The 22,381-nt window shown below is 42.3% G+C and overlaps 1 protein-coding gene across 5 annotated transcripts in view; it reads right to left on the bottom strand.

The window, feature by feature from the left end:
* Positions 1-22,381, bottom strand: part of KDM5B (lysine demethylase 5B) — a 76,853-nt gene that overhangs the window by 7,619 nt on the left and 46,853 nt on the right. For 2 of the 5 annotated variants that reach the window (XM_033842610.2, XM_033842719.2), the window contains 15 exons: positions 21,516-21,674; positions 20,918-21,037; positions 18,698-18,856; positions 17,869-18,050; positions 16,428-16,590; positions 14,267-14,386; positions 13,097-13,291; positions 9,476-9,657; positions 9,237-9,361; positions 8,204-8,354; positions 7,958-8,072; positions 7,181-7,536; positions 5,808-5,946; positions 3,483-3,662; positions 2,649-2,807 (listed from right to left, as the gene is read on the bottom strand). In XM_033842610.2, coding sequence (XP_033698501.1) covers positions 2,649-2,807; positions 3,483-3,662; positions 5,808-5,946; positions 7,181-7,536; positions 7,958-8,072; positions 8,204-8,354; positions 9,237-9,361; positions 9,476-9,657; positions 13,097-13,291; positions 14,267-14,386; positions 16,428-16,590; positions 17,869-18,050; positions 18,698-18,856; positions 20,918-21,037; positions 21,516-21,674 — 2,505 coding nt within the window. The remainder of the gene's footprint in view (positions 1-2,648; positions 2,808-3,482; positions 3,663-5,807; positions 5,947-7,180; positions 7,537-7,957; positions 8,073-8,203; positions 8,355-9,236; positions 9,362-9,475; positions 9,658-13,096; positions 13,292-14,266; positions 14,387-16,427; positions 16,591-17,868; positions 18,051-18,697; positions 18,857-20,917; positions 21,038-21,515; positions 21,675-22,381) is intronic. The other 3 variants (XM_033842692.2, XM_033842660.2, XM_033842767.2) reach the window with 3 other exon arrangements.

Genomic DNA, 22,381 nt, shown 5'->3' with positions numbered 1-22,381 from the left:
GACAGACCAGGCGCCCACTACATAAACCAGTCCAGGCATTACAGACTTATTCACCTCGCACCATGAAGTAAAAGCTGCCTAAGGGTGACCAATTCAAATCACTAGCTATGTCAGAGTTAGTCACTACCCCCTCGAACTTAACACATCCATCTTCCACAGCGGAAGGCTGGACCACCAAAATCCTAATACTTCACTGAAGGAGAAATACAGAGCAACAGGGGGTAAACATAGGCCTTTAAAACTGAGCCTTCCCCTTTAGAAATAAAAACTACAGGCTGCAGGAACCATTCCCTTCCCAAGTCTATTCCTATAAGCAAGTCCTTAAAACGTTAATTTGTCATAGTTAAACCATTCTCGATGATCGGATCCAGCCACCACCAGATCCATCCCGATTCACCAGAAGAGGAAGCTGAGTCCTAAGGCCAGATCGACTCTTCTGGATGAGAGAAGAAAATGTATGAATGATGGATTAGGGAAGAAACAGATCTAGAAGTAAACCACCTAACAAACCTTTGGTATATTTAAGAAACCTACTTATTTTTCTAGCTAAAAACAATGTACAGGCGGCATATACGGGTTATGTGATCACAAAGTGATCAACAGGTAATGTACAGAGGTTCACAGACTAGATCAGCAAGACCAGACAAGCAAAGATCAAGACAGTGTCTTTACAAAAACGAACCACATAACAGTGGAAAGTAGCACCTTGAAAACACCAGAATTATGCTCAGGCAGCCGCATCTGATTAGAGCCTGAAGTAAGGGACAAACATGCCAAAGAAAGTCTGTGTCAAAATACACAAACACATCAGGGCAATCCCATGTCAATCACAAGAGAGGTCAGGCAGCTACGAAGGATCAGACCATAAGGAAGGTGCCTGGACCAAGGACGAGCCCAGGCCCAGTAGCAGCTATGTTCCTGCTCTGGGATGGACAATGCTTTGTGCCTTCAAAACCATCCTGAAAGTCTGACTTCATCAAACCAAAAAGCTTCTGCACAGGGAAGGAAATCATCAGCAAAATGAAAAGACAACTTACAGGATGGCAGAAAATATTGGCAAATTATAATTTGATAGGGGTCAATACCCCAAATCAATGAAGAACTCATACATCTCAATAGAACAAACAAGACAGCATCACCACTACTAAAAACAAAAATCCAATTAAAATGGGCAGAGGATCCAGTAGACATTTTTCCAAAGCAGATATACAGATGGACAACAGGTATGTGATAAGATGCTCAACATCGCTAATCATCAGGGATATGCAAATCAAAACCACACTGAGATTATCACCTCACACCTGTTAAAATGACTGTCATCAACAAGACAAGAAATAACAAGTGTTGGTCAGGATGTGGAAACAAGGGAACCCTCGTGCACCATTGGTGGGAATGTAACCTGGCGCAGCCACTGTGGAAAACACTATGGAGGGTCCTTAAAAACTAAAAATAGAACTACCATATGACCCAGCAATTCCACTTCTGGGTATACATCTAAAGGCAACGAAAACACTAACTTGAAAAGATTATCTGTACCCCCATGTCCAGTGCAGCATTATTCACAATAGCCAAGATATGGAAACAACCTACATGTCCACTGATGGATGAATGGATAAAGAAAATGTGGTATGTATATACAATGGAATATTATCAGCCACAGAAAAGAAGAAAATCCTGCCATTTGCAAGAACATGAACTCTGAGACCATCATGCTAAGTGAAATAAGTCAGAGAAAGACAAGTACTGCATGATCTCACTTATATGTGGAATCTACAAAAACAAAACAAAACAAAACAAAAACAACTCCACAGATACAGAGAGCAGACTGGCAGTTGCCAAAGGCAACTGGTGGGGGAGATGGGTGAAGAGGATCAAAAGGTCAAAATAAGTCCTGAGGATGTGATGTACAGCATGGTATGACTATAGTCATTAATACTATGTTATATATTTGAAAGTTGCCAAGAGAGTAGATCTTAAAACTTCTCATCACAAGAAAAAAAAACTGCAACCATGTGTAGTGATGGATATTAACTAGATTTACAGTGCTCATTCTGCAATATATACATATACTGAACCATTGTACTATACACCTGAAACTAATATAATATTACAGATCAACTATAGCTCAATTAAAAAAAAATTTTTTTTTTAGTTTTCAAAAAGCATCCAGATCACATAGCTATCTTCTTCTGTTCTGATACTCTGCTCACTAAACATTAGCTAGATACTGCTTCACCTTCCTGAAGATGATACAATCTTTGAATCAACAGGGCTTATGCTAAATGCAGGTCAGACTCAAGTATCCAGTACCCTTTTAGGTGTATTTCTTGTTGTAAACTAGTAAGTTGGCATTGCAGTTCACATATCCGTTAGCCTGGGTGTCCTGAGTCTGCATCCCTGGACCAAGCCTTGGGCACTGGAAAGACTATTTCTGAATCTGGGAGGCCTTCCCTGAATCCTCTGCACCTCTATGCACCTTCCATTCAAAACTTTTACAAATGACAATTCTCCCAAAGTCGTTTTGGTAAAACAGAGTACTTTTAAAGTTATTCTTCTACTTGCCTTCCCAATATGACCAGTAAGTAAGAGAAGAGTTAGAAATTATCCTCCCCCATGGAGAAAAGAGGAGGAAAAACCCCAGTACGTACAGCTGAAGCAGTCTCTCTGCTTTCAGTCAGAGCTCTCTCCAGGTCACTCAGACTCTCTACTCTGGGGCTTCTCTTCTTGCCACTTGGCAAGGGCTCCTTTAACTTTCTCTGCTTCCTCTTCAATCCCAAAAGGCCAATATCACATCGAGGACACAGCACCTAATGTGGACAAAGCACCACCGCTGGTAAAATGGATTTCAGATGAAGCATTAGGAAGTCACCAAATAAAAGCCTAAGGAGTGGGAAGGATGTGAGCTTCTTAGTATTTTCTGTGTAACATGCCTCCCTGAAGCCAGAAACTCTCTTCTACAAAGGAAGGAAGAAAGGAAGAGAGGGAGGAAAGAAAGAAGGAAATCTCACAAAAAGACAGACTTTGATTCCAGATTCAATCAAACAGTAAGTAAAAAAATGTGATACAGAATGATCCCAGTCATAATGTGTGACCAGCATCAGCTTACAAAAAAACACAAGAAGTGCAACTATAGTACTTTGAGAGGTGGATGAGATCGTTTATTGAGCTTGTTAAAAGCAAGTGGTGAAGCATGGCCAAGGTTAAACGTCCAATTTCAACAAACTGAGGAACTTCAAGGAGGAAAATTTCTTCCTTAGACAGTGAATGCTATCCCTAAACATATGCAGAAAACATTTTAAGATTCTTCTAAGTTTCAATTGAAAGTTTCAGTAGAAACTTAGAAGAATCTCCCTGGCTCCACTGAGAAAAGTAACTCCTAGAGCATAGATCAGTCAGTGATGCCACCTCTGTGTGTGAGGGACTACATGTTTTGCCAGGCTAGGGGACCCAAGGTCTTGTAGGGGGGCTAACTGCAAACTTACCTCCAAGAGAGAATAGGACGAATTCTCAGTCAGGAATGTATTAGCAGCACATTCTTTCCAAACGTGAACCTCAGCTACTAGTGACTCCAGTCTCGGTAAAGAATTCAGATGCACCGGGATAGATCGTCCTCGTGTAACAAGCTCTATCAGTGTGTCTAACACTGGCACACGTCCTCCAGCCTAACAAATCAAGGCGAAAAAAATTACTTCTATGTAAGTGGGAAAAGTACCAGTCGGACCGGGCCTACCCCATGATTTCAACATATTAAATTCACGGACGGGTGCTGACAAAACCTGCCAGCTGACCGATGGTGGTGGAGGTGGAGCAGTGTGGGTTCTTCCACTCGACAAGGAAGAACCTACTTTGTGCTGGGCCCATGGATACAACTTTGGACCTGGCATATACTGTGCTCCCTTTGTTCAGACTGTTTATGCCCTTGTCAATTCACTTGTCATTTTGGTCCCTATGGATGGTGTGAAAAAAATTCAACAGAAATGTAAATTTGTAATAACTCAAAGGATTTCCATACTGACTTAGAGAAAGAAAAGCAACAAAACAAATATTTTACTCCAATTCACTCACCAATGATGAATTACAGTAACTCAGTATAGATTATTGAGGAAACAAAAAATGAGTTGTGAAAGCCCACTGGCTCTCCAACTTTATTATTCATTAAGAATCACCTGGGGGCCTTCTATTTATTCTCACAGGATTGAAACTGTAAGGGCATAGGTATTCTGCTGGATGCGTAAAAAGGTGACTCACAAATTATATGCTATGCCTATGGTATTCCATTTAGAAACATATGGAGTACTCCCTAAGTGAACAGCAGAATACTGGATGACCTTTTAAAATAAATAATCCACTAAACACGAAGAGGTTCCTTGTTGTTGGTCACACCTCTCTACTAGTCCTTAAATATATGACGCAAGGAAAGACCAGGCTATTATTTCAGGAATGGAGCAAAACTTGCTTTTCGTCCTTATGGACATTGTTGCAAACACCGTACTAAGTAGTGCATACATTACAGCACATGAAGGGAGCAAACCCACCCAGACATGTGTCCTTGCTTCTGATTTCATATGCTCATCTCTCCTCGTCGTCATGACCTCACCTTCTGGCTGCCAGCAACCATGAGTGGAAGGGGGGACCGTGACTGTACCCGCTACAGTTCCAACAACCACAGACAAGAGCCTGCATCAAAAACCTCACTGGGGAAGTTTATGTACACAGCAAACACTTTCCTTGGTTTTTTCTTTGGCGGGCTGGGGTCACCCCTTAATTATGTAATATTTATCAAACAATGTATCTTCTCTTCCCTATTAACAAGAATAGATGTCCAGATGTTTTGTTGAAAACACGTGGCTAAAACTGTCCTGTTTGGCATTTCTCATTAGCAATTGGTTAATTCGCACCACTTAAAATTACATAGATATTCAGAAGACCAGATGGTATTTTATTCCTAGAATCTGATGGCTTCAACAAAACAGAATTTGAGCCTCAAGAACAATATAAATTAAAATTTTAAAAACCTATCCCATTAAATAATTCCAAGATCTTTTTTCTCAATAGGCCCGTAAGACCCCCTGGTTTATGATCGTTAGAAAAAGGAAGACACTCCCACCAACCACTTTTCAAATGAAGTTATCCAGCTGAAAATTGGGAAGAACATAGAATATATTCTGTCTATACCTTAATAACGTTACAAGTGAATTTAATTTTCTATTTTAACTTATAAGTAAGTCTTAGCAAGTACAACATCTAGCACAGGGGCACAGACGCTCAGTGCTGATTACTTTGGACAGTTACTTTAGAACGTGCTCATCTCACTGCTTTTGTAGGTATGGAGCACATTTAAGTCATTACTTGGTGAAAGTCCTGGGCCTGAGGGCCTAGTTTGGCCATGTAATCATGTATCAAGACTCACTGAATCTGCTACTCTTCATTATGTAAACTCCAAGTAGTTGGCAAGCCAGCAAGAGATAGCTGTACTTGTCAGACGTTAGAAACTGTGTTTCTCCCACAACTTCATTTTTAGCTCTTTTTCTTCAACCCCAACCAAGTAATTAAGTCTGTTATGGGAGGGTCCCAAGCTCCCAGAAAAGGTTGGTTAAATTACCTAAGCTTTAAATACTGAGTCAACTAGTCAGGACAGTAGATGGGGTGGGTTAAGTGCATCTACACAAGGTTGAAGAGAATCAGTAATCCGGCCAACCCAAACACTGAACCTGTGTAGTGAGATCCAACATATTCCCCTTTGCAAGTGTTTACATTACTGCTCTTGACAGATGCACTTACACACACGGGACGTTTTGTAAACCTACCTGCAGGGCCTCTACGTCCTGAAGCCAGTCTCTGGCTCTCTGCACAGAGTCTTTCAGAGCCGCACCATTGGGCAGGTACGCGGGGATCTCCTCGATCTCCTTAACCACCGTAGCAAGGCTGTTCAATGAATGCCGAGGCCTACAAAAGCAAATGACACTACTCAGCTTTTACACTGTGGCTCACTTTTCTCGTGGTTTACTTACCAGAGAAAATAGGAAAATCACTTCAGGGACTTCCCTGGTGGCACAGTGGTTAAGAATCCACCTGCCAATGCAGGGGACATGGGTTCGAGCCCTGGTCTAGGAAGATCCCACATGCTGCGGAGCAACAAAGCTCCTGCGCCACAACTACTGAGCCTGTGCTCTAGAGCCCGTGAGCCACAACTACTGAGACTGCACGCCACAGCTACGGAAGCTCGTGCGCCTAGAGCCCATGCTTTGCAACAAGAGAAGCCACTGCAATGAGAAGCCCGCGCACCTCAACGAAGAATAGCCCCCGCTTGCCACAAAAAAGAAAAATCACCTCAAAGGAAATTCAGAATAGCAAATAACTCAGTGAAGCATTTAAGTTCTACTTATTTCTGATTTGACATTGGAATAACCATAAACTTCCACTTGCAAAAGATAACTTAGGGATAATTTACGTTACGTTAAACTAGATACGCTATCAAGACTCACACAGCTTCACTAAGAAAATGAAAAATCTCCAGGATATCAACATACCAAAAGCACAGAACCCAAAACTTTTGTACTCTCTGCTCAATGACCACTATTTTAGGATTACAAAATAATGTCTGGAACCTAGGTATTTCTTGTACTTTATCTTGTCAGTTGGAATAGTAAAGATCTGTCAGACAGAAAGCAAGAATAGGGAGGGAATCATCTTCTCCCCTCAGATGGTTAGCTTGAATCCAACCCATCTCTCGCGTATAGATAAGGTCACAAAGCAACAGCACTAATGTGGAGAATTACGGCACCATTTTCATCTTAAAGACAGCGCACACTGACTCTCAGATGTTTCTCTTTAAGACTCCTTGGGATCTTTTTCATTAACTGTGGGTTTAAACAGTTCCACTTATTTGTAAATGCTTTCTTCTCTCAAAGATGTTATCCTCGAGGTCCAGGGAAATTTCATTAAACCAACTCTAGAAAAGGTATTTCCATTTGAACCATTCATTTCACAATCGGTTACGCAAGGAAAGAAATTAATATTCTTTTGCCCAAGCTCCAAAGCAGCTCCGAACAGCTCAGCTATTTCTGCACACACAGCTCAGTTACTGTGCCCACATGCCGCCCTACTCCCCATGCTCCGTGCTCCTGGACGGACGCAGTGCCAGCCTTCCCCGGGCAGAGGCATGGGCGTGCTTGTTTACCTGGCCTTGAGGAGACTCCTGGCTTTGTCATCCCAGTGCTCTGATACCGTGAGCAGTTCTTGAAGCCGTGCCATAGCCTTCTCCACAGCTGAATATGGGGCCAGACCCACCCCCAGGTCTATGAGACGTCTCATATCATCTAAGGTGAGGGAGCTGGGGTCTAGGCAAGCCTGCTGCACCTCCTCCAGCCAATGGGCCTGCTCCAGCCGGACACGCATCTCAGCAAGCTGGGGAAGCTCAACATCAAATTCAAAGCTGACGTCTAGCAAGTCTTGCAGCTCAGCGGCACTGGGCATCTCTTCAGAGAGCAATTTCTGGCTATGCTGTTGGAAATCTTCTACACGATTCAAGAGATCCTTAAAAAACACAGATTGTTGCATCAAAACAATATTTTCAGTAACTGGCTTCTTGAAAACTCAGAATCTTCAGTGCATGTTCAACATGACCCTCTGCCATTTCACTTGATTCTAGCAACAATACAGGTAAACAAGGTAATGAATACATAAGCCAACTGACAGTTACACAAGTGACTCTAAGAGAGACTTGTACCAACTATAGTAGCTGGTGGTCACTGTGAAAGGTAAAAATTTCCAACCTTCTCTCTCCTCTGCAGGCCTGTTACAATCTCTTTATATACACGTACCACTCAACGGGTTACTAAAAGCATTTGCAAATAAATGTACAAATTAACCACAGGGGAAGACAACTTGATCATGTGACCTGGGCTTGTGTACAAAACACAGGAAGGCGGGCACCCCCACCTCCCCATCCAGGTACCTTCAGCAGTGGCGTCTGACTGAGGACACAGGGCAGGGCGTGCAGCTGGCTCACGAACTGTCGGAGCTCATTCACTGTCAACTGATTGTGGGATTTCCCTCCACCAGATCGATACCTAGACAGACAAAGGCCCAAGGAGACTGCATGAGAGCAGGTTCCCCACCAGCCCCAGACTCCAATGTCATGGGTAAAACCAGCCACAACAGGCTGCCAAAGAGCCCAAGCCAGGGCGTGCACAGTGCCCACCTCGTCTGCCTCTTGCCGTTAAGCAGCTGCTGGGCGACAGAGGCACATTTCTCCGCGTCCTGTGTCACTAAGCGGAGGTGACGTAAAAGATCGTTGTCCGGGAATTTCTTCATCTCAGATTCCTCAATCAAAGCCTTAAAGCTGACGAGGCCTAGGAATAAAGAAAAGATCACCTTTTCTGTGATCATTATGTATGAAATACTGGTATGAAATATAGAGGGGGAGGTTCGATTTGATCAGTTCTTACCTATGGATATTTGCAATGCTTTACCTCTAATAAATTTATTCTTTTTTTTTGGCTGAGAGTGGAATACTTTAAAAAGTGCCTAGAGCTGCCCTTCAATGTGAAAATGTTTAAGAAACAAAGAACCCCTGCCTTGTCAAAACAGAGCAAATGCAATTCTTCTTGTGGCTGGAACCACCTTTTCCTCCTGCATTTTACTCTGCACCTGGCAGGGAACTGGTGGGCTCAGAGACAGTGACCTGCACCCACCCCTAAACAGGAGAGGGAAGAGTCACCTGCTGAGCGACAGAAAGGAAAGCAAATGAAAACGCTTTGAAGGGAAGCAGTAACTTTCAAATGTAATAACAAGAGACAGAGACTTTGACTAGAACTAAGAAGTAATAAACCAGCATTTCACAGACTCTTAATTTAATGATATGCTGTCTTTGTCCTGAGATCTAGTTCAAAAACAAGCAAAACAAACAAAAACCTTTTCTAAAGGTCCATATAAAATGTGAAATACTTTTATTTCTGAGACAAAGAGGTGTAAAGGTTATTTGGTAACAATACGATATTTGTTAAATACACGATCCTGCAAAACTCATGTATCAAGACTTCACTTTGATGTAAGGACATATGCCTCATTCACTCTTGGCTTTAAAACCTCTGCTAAATGTCCAAACCTGGCTGGACAGATGGGCTAAGTCAGGCTGCTTCAAGTAATCCATTTGCTGATAACTTTAAGTTGGCTATGTTACAATCAGTCCCAATTTGCCAATCACTAAGTCACACTTTCTATATACCACATACTTTTCTTCTTATTAATCTTCGCCTCCAAAGCTTCGTTCACATTCAAGGCCCATTCGTTGTAAGATTCTGCTCGAAGCTTCAGTGCATTCATCATGGGGTAGAGATCATCCAGAGTGTATCTATACCTGGAAACAGAATAGCAGGCTTAGCTCTGAGATATGGGGGTTTGGAGGAAATCAGATGTTTTACACTAAGGATTTAGTGTTTTCCATAGAAAAAAAATCATTCTTCCTACTCACCGCAGTTTATATTTATAAGAAGGACAGGAACATAATTCCTTTACATGATGCAGGCAAACAAGCAGGCCAGGTTTACAAGAACAGGAGATGGCAGACATGAAGCATGTGGTTTTGCATTTTACACACTGACGCTCATCATCTGGCAACAGCTCAAAATCCATTCTTTCTGAATCAATTACTCCCTAGAATAAAGTGTGTACTTTAGAGATCTCCAAAGGATAATACAATCCATCAGCCCCCAAGACAAACATGTAATAGTTGAGCTTAAATTAAAAAAAAAAAAAAAAAAGAGCCTTACCAAAGTAGAGAGTAGAGAGTGCGTGATTAAAAATGTGTGGGGGAATTCCCTGGTGGCGCAGTGGTTAAGAATCCGCCCGCCAATGCAGGGCACATGGGTTCGTCCCTGGTCCAGGAAGATGCCACATGCCGCGGAGCAACTAAGTCTGGGAGCCACAACTACTGAGCCTGCGAGCCACAACTACTGAAGCCCGCGCGCCTAGAGCCCGTGCTCCGCAACAAGAGAAGCCACCGCAGTGAGAAGTACATGCACCACAACGAAGAGTAGCCCCCACTCGCCGCAACTAGAGAAAAGCCCGCGCACAGCAACAAAGACTCAACACAGCCAAAAATAAATAAATTTTTAAAAATGTGTGTGGACCTAGCAAATGTGGGCAAGTTAATCTATTTCACCCATCTAGGGAGAACCCCTTCTGGACACTGTAGGTCCTTATGTTTGGCCATTTTGATCTGAGTATGAGAACAGTTATTAACAGGCCCATAAAACTACGGAGATTAGCTGTTTATTCTACTCCAAATTGGCCTTGTCCATATTTTGGGTCTAGATAAGAGCAAAAGAAATGCATATACTTTCTACTACAGCGAACATGCTATACAGGGCTTCAGAGTAATGTTGCTGGAGAATCCACAAAAAGAACAAATATAAATGAAAGGAAAGAAGATGGGGCAGGTAAAAAAGACTACCGTGCAGGAACTGTCAATGTGAAGACGCTGAGTGGTCTATTAGCCTCTTATATGGAAAGTTCTTGGGAAAGGTTCGACAATCTGTGCAACAGAGACTGTAATCGTAACAAGGAATTTCCCAATTGATACTGTCAAGATAAATGAGGTCTTGAACCAGGAAGTTTCTTTTTTTTTTTTTTTTTTTTGCAGTACGCGGGCTTCTCACTGTTGTGGCCTCTCCCGTTGCGGAGCACAGGCTCTGGACGCGCAGGCTCAGCGGCCATGGCTCACGGGCCCAGCTGCTCCGTGGCGTGTGGGATCCTCCCAGACCGGGGCACGAACCCTTGTCCCACTGCGCCACCAGGGAAGCCCGAATCAGGAAGTTTCTACTGTACTTTGTACCACCTGACATCTAGCCCTTCTAGGATATACCTTTTGTTATGGAAAAATCAAACTTGTACCACTTTCTCTCCTTATCTGGAACTGAATCCAGATCTAACTCTGAGAATGCCAGAGTCTGATTAAATCAGTTTATAAACCATCAAGGCTCCTTTGTTTTACTCTTTTATTCTGTATTTCAACCTTTTGACCATTTCACTTCCTGCTAATCAGTAAAGTAAGGAAAACCTAACAAAAGAATTTTGGTTTTAATCTGGAATTAGTCGTTAAAAAGGACTTTGTGATGCAGATGGCTAAAATTTTGTTTAAAGATTAAGGATCAACTCCATGGATTTTGGTTGAGAATGAATCATATTAGTTCACCCAATTTTTCTTTTTTTTTTTTTTTTTGCAGTACGCGGGCCTCTCCCGTTGTGGAGCACAGGCTCCGGATGCGCAGGCTCAGTGGCCATGGCTCACGGGCCCAGCCGCTGCGGCATGTGGGATCTTCCAGGACCAGGGCACGAACCTGTGTCCCTTGCATCGGCAGGCGGACTCTCAACCACTGCGCCACCAGGGAAGCCCCAGTTCACCCAATTTTAATTTGTAAATTTCTACATCTGGGAAAAAAATTATGCGTGCTCAAAGTTCCAAAGACCTTGGTAAGACGCTTAAACCCTCTGGGCATTGTTTTCCCAATTGTACAATATCAGGGGAAGGTGAGCTGTTGGTTCAAGGTGAGCTCCACGGAGCCAACATTCTAAAGAGGCACATAAAAGAAGAAAAAAAAAATCAATGTGACTATTTGTGGATATGACTGTCCCAAAAGAATCTACAAAAAACTACTGGATTTAGCAAGGAGGTAGGATACAGAGTCAATTTTGGAAAGTCAACTGTATCTGTTGTAGCCTCTCCCGTCGCGGAGCACAGGCCCTGGATGCACAGGCTCAGCGGCCACGGCTCACGGGCCCAGCCGCTCTGCGGCATGTGGGATCCTCCCGGACCGGGGCACAAACCCACATCCCCTGCATCGGCAGGCGGACTCTCAACCACTGCGCCACCAGGGAAGCCCTCAATTGTATTTTTAAATACTAGCAATAAACAATTGGAAATCAAAAAAAAATTTAAAGTACCATTCATAATAGTACCAAAGAATAAGAAATACCTAATTACAAATCCAAGAAAATATGTGTAAAATCTGTGTGCTGCAGTCTACAAAATACTGAAAGAAATCAAGAACACCTAAATAAATGAGGGGATAGACTATGTCCATGGATTGGAAGACTCAGTATTGTTAAGATGTCAATTCTCCCCCAAACTATCCATAGGTTTAATGCAGTTCCAATCAAAACGCCAACAGGCTTTTTGATAGAAATCAGTAAGCTGATTCTAAACTTTATATGGAAAAGCAAAGGAACTAAAATAGGCAAAACAATTTTTAAAAGGAACAAAGTTGGAGGACTCACACTACCTCATTTCAAAACTTATTAGAAAGTTACAGTAATCAAGACCATATGGTATTAGCAATAGGACAAATGCACAGACTAACAGACTAGAACAGAGTCCAGAAGTAGCTCCACACATGTGTGAATTAATTTTCAACAAAGGTGCCAGGGCAATTCAATGGAAAAAGGAGTCTTTTCAAGAAATGTTGCTGGAACAGTTAGACAGCCATATGCAAAAACAATGATCTCAACCCACACCTTGCCATAAACAAAAATTACTTAAGAGGATTAAACACTTAAATGTAAAATCTAAACCTAGAAAATCTAGATGACTACACATGAGAAAACCTTTGGTTAGGCAAAGATTTCTTAAGAAGGACACACCAAGAAAGATCCATAAAAGAAAACACTGATAAACTGAACTTCATCAAAATGAAAAACTTCTGCTCTTTGAAAGACACTGCTAAGAGAATGAAAAGACAAGCCACTAGCTGGAAGAAAATACTTGCAGAACATTTATCTGATAAAGGACTGGTGTCTAGAATAAAGAGAAGTCTCCCAACAATCCAATGAAAAAGGGGTAGAGCAAGACATGTGAGCAGACACTTCACCAAAGAGATACATATGCAGGTAGTAAATAAATACATGATAAGATGTTCAATATATCATTAGCCATTAGAAAAATGAAAAGTAAAAGCACAATGAGACGTCAATATACATCTATTAGAATGGTCTTAAAGGCAATGAAGGAAAAGTTTCCTTAAAATGGTTTCAAAGTGCATAAGAACTTTACTAAGTAACACCCAATGACATGCAGTTGGGGTTCCAGAAACCTTACCAATTTACGAACAGTTTCCCTTAGAGCCTTCTCGTCCTCAATCATAATGGCCATGTCTTTCTGAACAGTTGATGCCACTACAACGTCTAGTACGTCCGCCTTGGAGGCCATCTTGCAAATCATCTCGTCGTGGGAAAATACACAGTAGCGGTGCAGCAGGCGGTAATGCTCTACGCACTGTCGGCCTAAGGGCAGCTGCGCCAAAAGACAGGGAGGACACGTGACATTCATCTCTCTCCTTCCTGTTTCCAAAGACTCCTGACCTTTATTATCAATTACCAAATATCACATCTTGGGTCATATATTGATATCATATATCAATCCTAAAACTAGACTCTAACAAGCCTTGGACCTTTTAAAATCTTTGCACCTCAAGGATCTGGCAAATTAGGTACATTGATTAAAATCTGGTTTAAAAACCCAATGTATTAATAATGCAGTAATGTCTACAACAATGTAGAATCTAATTGGAAATATGAATTTACACATTTCCTGAAACAACTGTGTGGAACTGGTGTGGTTAATCTACTTCAGGGAACAATAATGCTCTAAAAACTATAGAACAGAAAATAATTATAGATGTAGGTATTACTACTGGGTATTATTTTATTGGGCCAACTATTTTGGGTTGGCCAAAAAGTTCATTTGGGTTTTTCCCTGACATGTTACGGAAAAACCTGAAGGAACTTTTTGGCCAACCCAGTATTATTAAAAAAAAAAAAAAAGGCACTGAAGGTCATAATTTATTAGATTTAACACCACACCCACTTAAACTAAGTAGTTCTTAGGCAAATGAAAAGTATTAATACTAATATAAAAACTCCACTTTACAACTACCTGAAATCAAATGTCATTAAAATTTACTGTGTTTGGATAATTTAAGCCAGTGCTGCATAAAGTACAGTCTTAAGACTGGAACTGGTTGTTATCAGTTTGCAATGAGATACTAAGCTTCAGCCAAAACGTCGCTCAGCAGACTCTTCACCAGGTCTTGGCTGACACTGCAGGGCCAGGGCCTCTCCTGCTGGGAAGGTACACAGCTGGCTGACCTGCCATTTCAGCAGCAACTGGTTTAAGCAACTAGACACATGACAGTTTCTAAGCATTCTATACCATTTCTGCAGGAAAAACGGTAAATGTGAAAAGGCTTGCTAGGTCCTAATTACACACCCAATCGACAGTGCAGAAGTTAACGGCCTCAGCGAAATTAAAACCTTGATTGAAACCGCTGTGGTAGGCTCTTGGAAATGTGATCACAAACTCCCCAGCACACTGATTAGTTCGGTAAACCTAAGGAGACAGAAATTGGAGATTTTCAGCGACATCCTCACGAAAGACAATCTAGACATAGACTATCAGATGATTCTCCAGAAAGGGTAGGGAAAAAAGTATGGCTGAATATTACCTAAAGATATTCATTTCTGCCACAAGATGGAGTAGTTCCCCAGACTGCCAGGTTGAAAAGTATCTCAAGAGAAAACAGCTTACACCACAAAAATCTGGCTACATCCAGGATCAGGACACATCTTTCCAAATATTATCATACTGAAATAGGATCTCCTACCACCAATTGAAGAAATTCCACTCTATTTCAAGGATCTCATTCCACACAGAGATCTTCTTCATTTGGGCCTCAAACTTACCTCCCACCAGCAATTCCCCTTTTCCCTCTACCCGAAAAACACCTATATTGCTCTAGGCACAAAATCCTCAGACTGAACGAACTACTACATAATAGTAATAACATTAGATGTCTTTTCAATACATATCTCTCCACCAGCGGTTCTCCAAAATGTAGTTCCCATTCCAAAAGCAGCAACAGCAACTGGGAACTTGTTGGAAATGCCAATTCTCAAGCAGCACCCAGGCCACAAGGCCGTGCAACTCGGGCTGAGGCTCCGCCCTGTGCTGGAACACGCCCTTCCGGGCTCTGACAGGCCAAGTCTGCAGTCGGCAACAGCGGCAGGAGCACAGCCCTCCAGCCCTCCAACGGGAGGGCCTCCTCCTCAACTCTCTGCCACACGAACTCCCCTTCAGAGCCCACGCCTTGGTTCAAACGCCATTAGGAGCCCTTTCCAGCCCTTTCAGACTTAATGGCTCAGCCCCCGAGTCAACACCACTGTCAAACCACACGACTCTTCCGTGATCTGTGTAAACGCTGTCTTTCCCTTACACTGTGAGTTCCCGAATGCACGAGTTCATTCACCTACCTCTCTAGGTCCAGAGTCTAGCCCCACGTGGTTTGCTCAACTATTAAAGAACAGGGCGAGAGGTCTCTTCTAAAGCCAGCGACTCATAACAGATCAGAAAGACCCATCAACGTAGGGCGGGGGTGGGGGGGGTCAAGATGGAAAATGCCAACAACGAGGAGATGGTGGTATTTTGATGACTATTGGTCCTTATTTTCTAAGCTTTGGCCCATGAATATTTTATGATCCCTCAAAGAAAATTCCTTTCCATCTGCCCCCATTTACTGGCCTGTGAACCCAAAAGCATAAAATGAAGGTCGCAAGATCAAGAATTCCTCTTAACATTGTAAATGTATCATTTACATTTGGTTGAGCTAACTAAGATGGATTCTTCAACTTCATACATCTCAATCTGGCCTCCCAAAATGCCTTCAGAGTTTCCTCCGAAAGGAAGCCACTAAGCAAAAATAACTGTTACTTCGTAGAAAAACCTCATAGGAAAAAGCACCAATAGCATCTTTCAGTCTAGAGTGGGAACCCTGAAATCCAAGCTCAAGACACTGAAATAAATTTTCTCTTAAGCTTAATTAGGGGCAGCAGGGAGAATGTAAGATCCACCAAGCATGTCACCATGTAAATTCAATGAGTTATTTTCTAAAGTGGGGATGGAGTATGAAGGATTCTGACACAAGAGTTTAGATCTAATTATATCAATAACAGAACCTAGCCATTTTCAGAGTAAACTAATTTATACTAACAACACTTATTTTTTACGGTTTTTGTTTTGCTGTGTTGAAGGTCTGAAGTTATAAACAAAAGTTATAGTTTAGAAAGCAGGAATGGTGATGGTGTACAACCTGTAAATGTACTCTGAACTGAACACCAGAAAGGAAAGGAAGAGACAGCCTCACAGTCACTATTGCAAAGTAAGGCTGCTCAGCAATCTAGTCATCAGCTGCAACAACTCAGCTTTCTATGGTGTCTGAGGATCCAGTCCCACTGGCTTAATGCAATATTGTACTAAATGACACCAAACAGCTGTTTCTACACAGCCAAATCAGCTTCATAAAAACGTGAGCAACAGGGAAAAAGAGAAGTGGGGAGTTAAGCCTGGGTGGCAGGAGGATTGACCCAAAACATACAGGCACTTCGTGAGTCATCAGGGTATTGGGGTTCATGATGGTGACGAGCTGGTGGAGGAGGTCGGGCTGGGAGATGAAGAGCTCCGGGGCCAGCCTTTTCATCACCGTCTCCAGCTGCTCGGCAGCGTACCCTGGGACTCCATACCAGGTCTTTGGCTCACCCCTAAAATAGATTGTAAAAGCAGATCAATCTCAAAATTTACATGAAATTTCAGTAGCTTCTTCAACTCATACACAAAATCAACCAGCAAACACCAATGCAAACAAGATGGTTAACCAGTTCCTATTTTTTAGATCCTGCTTTGTAAGGCAATGTTCAAACTGAAGAAGTATCACCAGAAATATGATCTGAACATATGTAATACATTTTCCCTCTTCAAGGATAAAGTTTAAACATGAGACTTCCCATCTGAGGTCCCTCTTTTCCCTCCCATTTTCCCTGACCCTTGACCCTTCAGAAAATGTAGATATCTAGCATTTCTAAGAATATAAGGTATTATGTTAGCTACAGGGTATGTGGTCACCACAATTTCCTACAGCAACTAGCAAGGGATGGCAACTCTCCGCCCTGACAGCGAGTTAAACCAAACTCTAAGTAAGGCGATTAGCATTTCTAAAGAGCTCCTCTTCAAAGCACATTTAACTGTCAACCAATTAATCTGTAACATCCCTGTGAGGTATGGTAAACATCATTTCACAGCTGGGAGCAATTGCCTGGGGAAGCAGGACTGACTCTCGGCACGTAAAAGGCCAGCTCCCTCTTTCTTGTGGTACATCCTCAAATTCCCTGTGTGGGAATTTAAGTGAGTTACAGATCTTCAAATATTTTTGTACTCAGAAAGCAAGGGAAATGGAGGGGAGGGAAACAGATGTGAAATAAAAGCTTAGAAAGCCCAAATATCTGCCCCAGCCCACCACACACACACACACACAGACACGCGCGGATGGGGCGCATTCTACCTACGGTGCACAGTGATGCTAGAACTCAGCAGGCCGTCAGGAGCAGTCAGTCCCGAGGTCCTGGAGGCCCCACACGCCCCATGCCCCACTCCTCGCCCAAAGGGCTATCTGGGCCACCAAGCCCACAGAACGGGAAGGGGTTTCCGCAGTAAAAGCAACTTGGTGCTTTCTAACCTTTCTGCGAGTAAAGACTTCTTTGACAATTAGTGAAAAGCTGTCTTATCTTCTCCCCAGAAGCCTGTTATACTTGAAAACTCATGTGCAAGTGCAGGGTTTCATGGATTTCCTATGGATTCTTAAGAACCTTTGTCTTAAATTGTTAGGATACCTGCCCCATAGTAATAAAATAAAAAAAAAAACCTATGGTAAAAAAAACCTCATCACTCTTCAGACTCAGTTAAGAGATGTGTCACAACTAAGAGGTGGGTAAGTTTTCCAACTCAGCGTGCATACCATCTGTAGGTTCTCTGGAACCCCTTACCAGTGCAGGTAGTTAATGGAATAGCTCCAGTGGTCTTCAATATGCCAACAGAAGGAAGAAAAGCACATTCCCACGTACAACCAAGGAAGCTTCATGCCGCATATGTCAGCGGTGATGTGAGCGAGGACAGACTGCTCCATCACTGGCATGTTGTTCAAATTCCAGCCACTGTCAAGATATTCCTAAAAATAAGGAGAATATCTTGACATTATAAATAAAGTATAAATAAAGGTTTATACTTTATACTTAAATTCTTTATCATGCTAACATTTTGGAACTCTGCTGGTTTCAAAAAGCAAGCTGAAAAGTCTCCTTCAAAATAAAAAGAATGGCGGGGGGGGGGGGCCACTATGCTTACCTCCTGGATGCCCATAGATTACTTCTGCCCAGCTCTGCGCTTTACATAAATGGACTAGTGTGTGTGTGTCTGTGTGTGTGTGTCTATATTATGTGTGTGTATCTGGTTCCAATCCCTCAGACTTTCTTCAGAACGAGCAACCAAAGTTACAGAATCGGAAGTCGAAGGGAGGTAAGTGATTCTCCCTTATCATCTAGTTGGGACTAGAATTCTTCTATGGGTTCTTTCTGCTATTCTTGAAATCATTAAAAATCTGGTAATTAAGGATTTGCTGAAAGTATCATAAATTACTTCAAGCCAACCAACAAATTTCCATGACTATCTCAAGTTCCAAGTGACATACGTGTTGTAGCACAGCTGCTACTAGCCCAGCGTGATGACCTCTGGATCAACAGTGGGCTCGCTCTAAAGGCGCCCCCTGCCCGTCCCGCCGGTGCCCCCGCAAGTCCACATGCTCACAGCCACACCTACCTCCTCCTCAGGCGAGAGCTTCACTTTCCCGTCTCTAACCGGGAAGCCACTGCCGAACTCCTTCGAGGCGATATCAGCTCCATATTCCACGGTAACATCCTCTTCAATAGTGCTCACCAGTCGCCAAAATTCTTTCTCAACCAATTCTGTGGGAACCATCTGCATACAAAACAAGGAAGTAAAGAGATTGACTCTCCTCAGACACTCACAAACTGCCGGTGACCAATCTGACTAGACAGGCTAAGTGACAGGAATCCCAGGATAGCAGCCTGAGGAAGAATTGTACATGACGTCCCAAGTGTTCCTCAACTGGCCTCCGACAACTCAGACATGAACCTCATTTTCTAAAAGGAATTTTATAACCAAGAGCTGACTAAGAATTCATGTTCCTCTATCAACAACCTGGCCACTACTGTAAAAGGACTCAAGGAAAGCAAAGTGCTAAGATTTAAGAACTGGAGATGTTTTTCTGTTTTGAGGAATCTAATATACAACCTGGTTGACTTCTGTTTAGTAACAGTAGTTAGCTTAGCTGTATTTGAACAATGCTTTATCCTCTGAAATGCGTTCAAACACATCACCTGAGTCCACCCTCTCACTCTTTCCACTAGACCTTGCGGAGAGTAGTGTGGGCAGTCACCAGGAAAAGGCAGGGTGCAACAACTCTGCGGCTGCAGGCCCGAGTGTAAAGGGCTGGCCAGGCTGAGTGCTTAGGATCTGCACTAATCTGATACGAGGCCAGAGGCCTGTCCCTCAAAGTGCAAAAAGCCAACCACAAATACAAGAGGCACCAGGACTGGTTAAGCGAACATATGGGGAAATAATATGTAATGCAGGAGGGGTAAAAAGAACTGAAAATTCAAAGGGAATATTACTTGAATTTATAAGTCTGTTAAATAAGGGGACATTTTAAGTAACTTAACAGTTAATGTTAGTGATGTGAGGCAAAGCAGGTTCACTCATACACTGCTATGGTCCCGTAAATGATACAGCTATTAGATGGGAAAAAAATGGATAAATATTAAGAAAATAATCCAATTAAATAGACGCATACAGGACTTCCCTGGTGGCGCAGTGGTTAAGAATCCGTCTGCCAATGCAGGGGACACAGGTGGTCTCAACAACCAGATCCCGACTGGTTCCCGGATCCCTGGTCCGGGAAGATCCCACATGCCGTGGAGCAACTAAGCCTGTGTGCCACAACTACTGAGCCTGCGCTCTAGAGCCCTCGCGTCACAGCTACTATAGCCCGTGTGCCCTAGGGCCCACGTGCCGCAACTACTGAAGCCTAGAGCCTGTGCTCCTCAACGAGAGAAGCCACCACAATGCAAGGCCCATGCACCGTAAAAAAGAATAGTGCCTGTTCGCCGCAACTACAGAAAGCTCACGCGCAGCAATGAAGACCCAACACAGCCCCCGCCCCCCCCAAAAGGAGATGCATACAATGTCTGCTATAGCACTTTGTTGGTAGTGAGGAAAAACAGCTTAAATATCCAGAAGTATGGTAGGAAACCATTCATTTTAGTGTACTCATTTGATGGAATAGTAAATGCTGAATGAAGCATGCTTATGCTTCTAAGGGAATAAAGGAGAATTTAAAATACTAACGTTTAGGGACTTCCCTGGCGGTCCAGTGGTTAAGAATCTGCCTTCCAATGCAGGGGACGTGGGTTCGATCCCTGGTCGGGGAACTAAAATCCCACATGCCGCAGAGCAACTAAGCCCGCGTGCCACAACTAGAGAGAGCCCCGTGCTCCAAAGAGCCCATGCACTGCAACTAAGACCCGACGAAGCCAAATAAATAAATAAATATAAAATCCTAAAGTTTACAGTGCTAACTTATGACAACATAACAAGAGGTAAATGTGCCCCCAGGGCACAGCACATGGATTGGCACACAGGAGTCATTCAATAAATTTTGCAAAGTTTTCTTTGAATTTTATTTGTTGAGCTGAAAGGATTGCTGGTGATTTCCTTTCATTGGTATTCTGTTACTGTCGTTATATGATTTGTCTCAAAAAGCCTATCTTTAATCAAATGAAAAATTAGAATGCATTTTGAAGTACTGTGGAATGTTAATACTACCGAACAAATTAAAGGTTTCATTGTGCAAGACAATGACTGACTATCAGAGATAAGGGCCAACTCAAACGTCTTCAGATATACCTTTCCCCAAAAGTTATTAAAATCCTAAATTGAAGCAGTTATATATGTACATACATGGACTGGCATGTTGAAGTAATCAGATTTGAACGCATCTGCCATTTCCCCGAAAGTACGGAGGGTATAGTCCCTGGCTGCCTGTTCAAAGCCAAATGCTTCTTGTGGCTTACTGCACTCCTGTCAAAACACAAAGAAAGAAAAAGGAAAGATATTTATTTATATGTATATTTACTTTTGGTTCACATATATATGTATATATGAGAAATTATATATGTTTACTAAAATTACTTGTGTAATTCCATTTGTGCAATTTCCACTTGGATGAATATACATCGAAATATTAACAGTGATTATCTATGGACTATGAAATTATCTATTTTTTAAGTTGTTCAGTGCCTAAGAATTTTTGCAAAGAGCATGCAATGCTTTTTTTAAATGAAATTTTTAAAAATGTAGTTATTAAAATGTTTTTCTGACTCTCAGCTTGCTGCATAGCTGCTGTGTAGCTCACTTCCAAGACCTCTTTCCTATTCAGGCCCACCCCAATTTTTGTCATGATACTCCTTATTATCAATTGCCAAATCTAAAACCGGAAGGTGAAGAAAACACCTTCTTAAGGAAATTTTCTAATGCCACCTCTGCTATTAATTCTGACCTGAGCCAAACACTTAGGACACCTCCAGTCTCCCTTGGGAACATCATGGAGCGGCGGGATCAGGCAGAAGGTGTGGTAACTGTCATCACACCCATCACACAAGAGAAGCCGGTCCTCATCGTTGCCACTGCCACACAAGAGGCAGACATACAGGTCAACCTGCAGCATGAAAATGGGCACAGAACACAGGGGCATGAGCTGCTGTTTGATTCTGTGAAACTCTAGGAATGAAATGGATCTGAGGCATAATCTAGTCTCTCCAATATGCTGCAAGTGAAAATGTTTCACCCTCTATAAGGGACATGTTAAATAAAAATGTTTCACCTTCTATTATGGGATATTTCAAAATATCTCATGCATTCCCAACTCTGAAGAGTGATCTCCAAGATTTCTCAATTGTGTGTTTTAATTAAAGTTTGTTACTTAAATATCCAGCTTTTAGTAGCTTACAGAAAGATAGTCTTCTAGAAGAATAACATGTTAGGCAATAAATTATCCACCTAACCAAAAACAGAACTAATAAAGGAAAAGTTCAATTTTGCCATGTTAAAAGGCAAAGATTTTACAGTTTTTACAAAACTTAGTTTCCTTTTAACATGGCAAAACTGAAGTTAACTGACCACATTAAATTACCATTTTACATTCTAATTAGTGATAGTTAAGAAGTTCCCCCAAATACACAGTAATAAAACGACACAGTCATTACCTACTATGCGTTGTATCATGTTTCCCCAAAATTCCTATGTTGAAGTCCTAACCCCCAGTACCTCAGAATGTGACTGTATTTGAAGACAGGGTCTTAAAAGAGGTCGTTAAAAAGGTCATATGGGTGGGCCCTAATCCAGTATGACTGGTGTCCTTGTAAG

This window comes from Tursiops truncatus, chromosome 1, assembly GCF_011762595.2.
Source record: "Tursiops truncatus isolate mTurTru1 chromosome 1, mTurTru1.mat.Y, whole genome shotgun sequence".
NCBI classification, from domain to species: Eukaryota; Metazoa; Chordata; class Mammalia; order Artiodactyla; family Delphinidae; genus Tursiops; species Tursiops truncatus.
The sequence above is the reverse complement of the archived record's forward strand: the minus strand, read 5'-3'. Positions and strand labels throughout refer to the sequence as shown.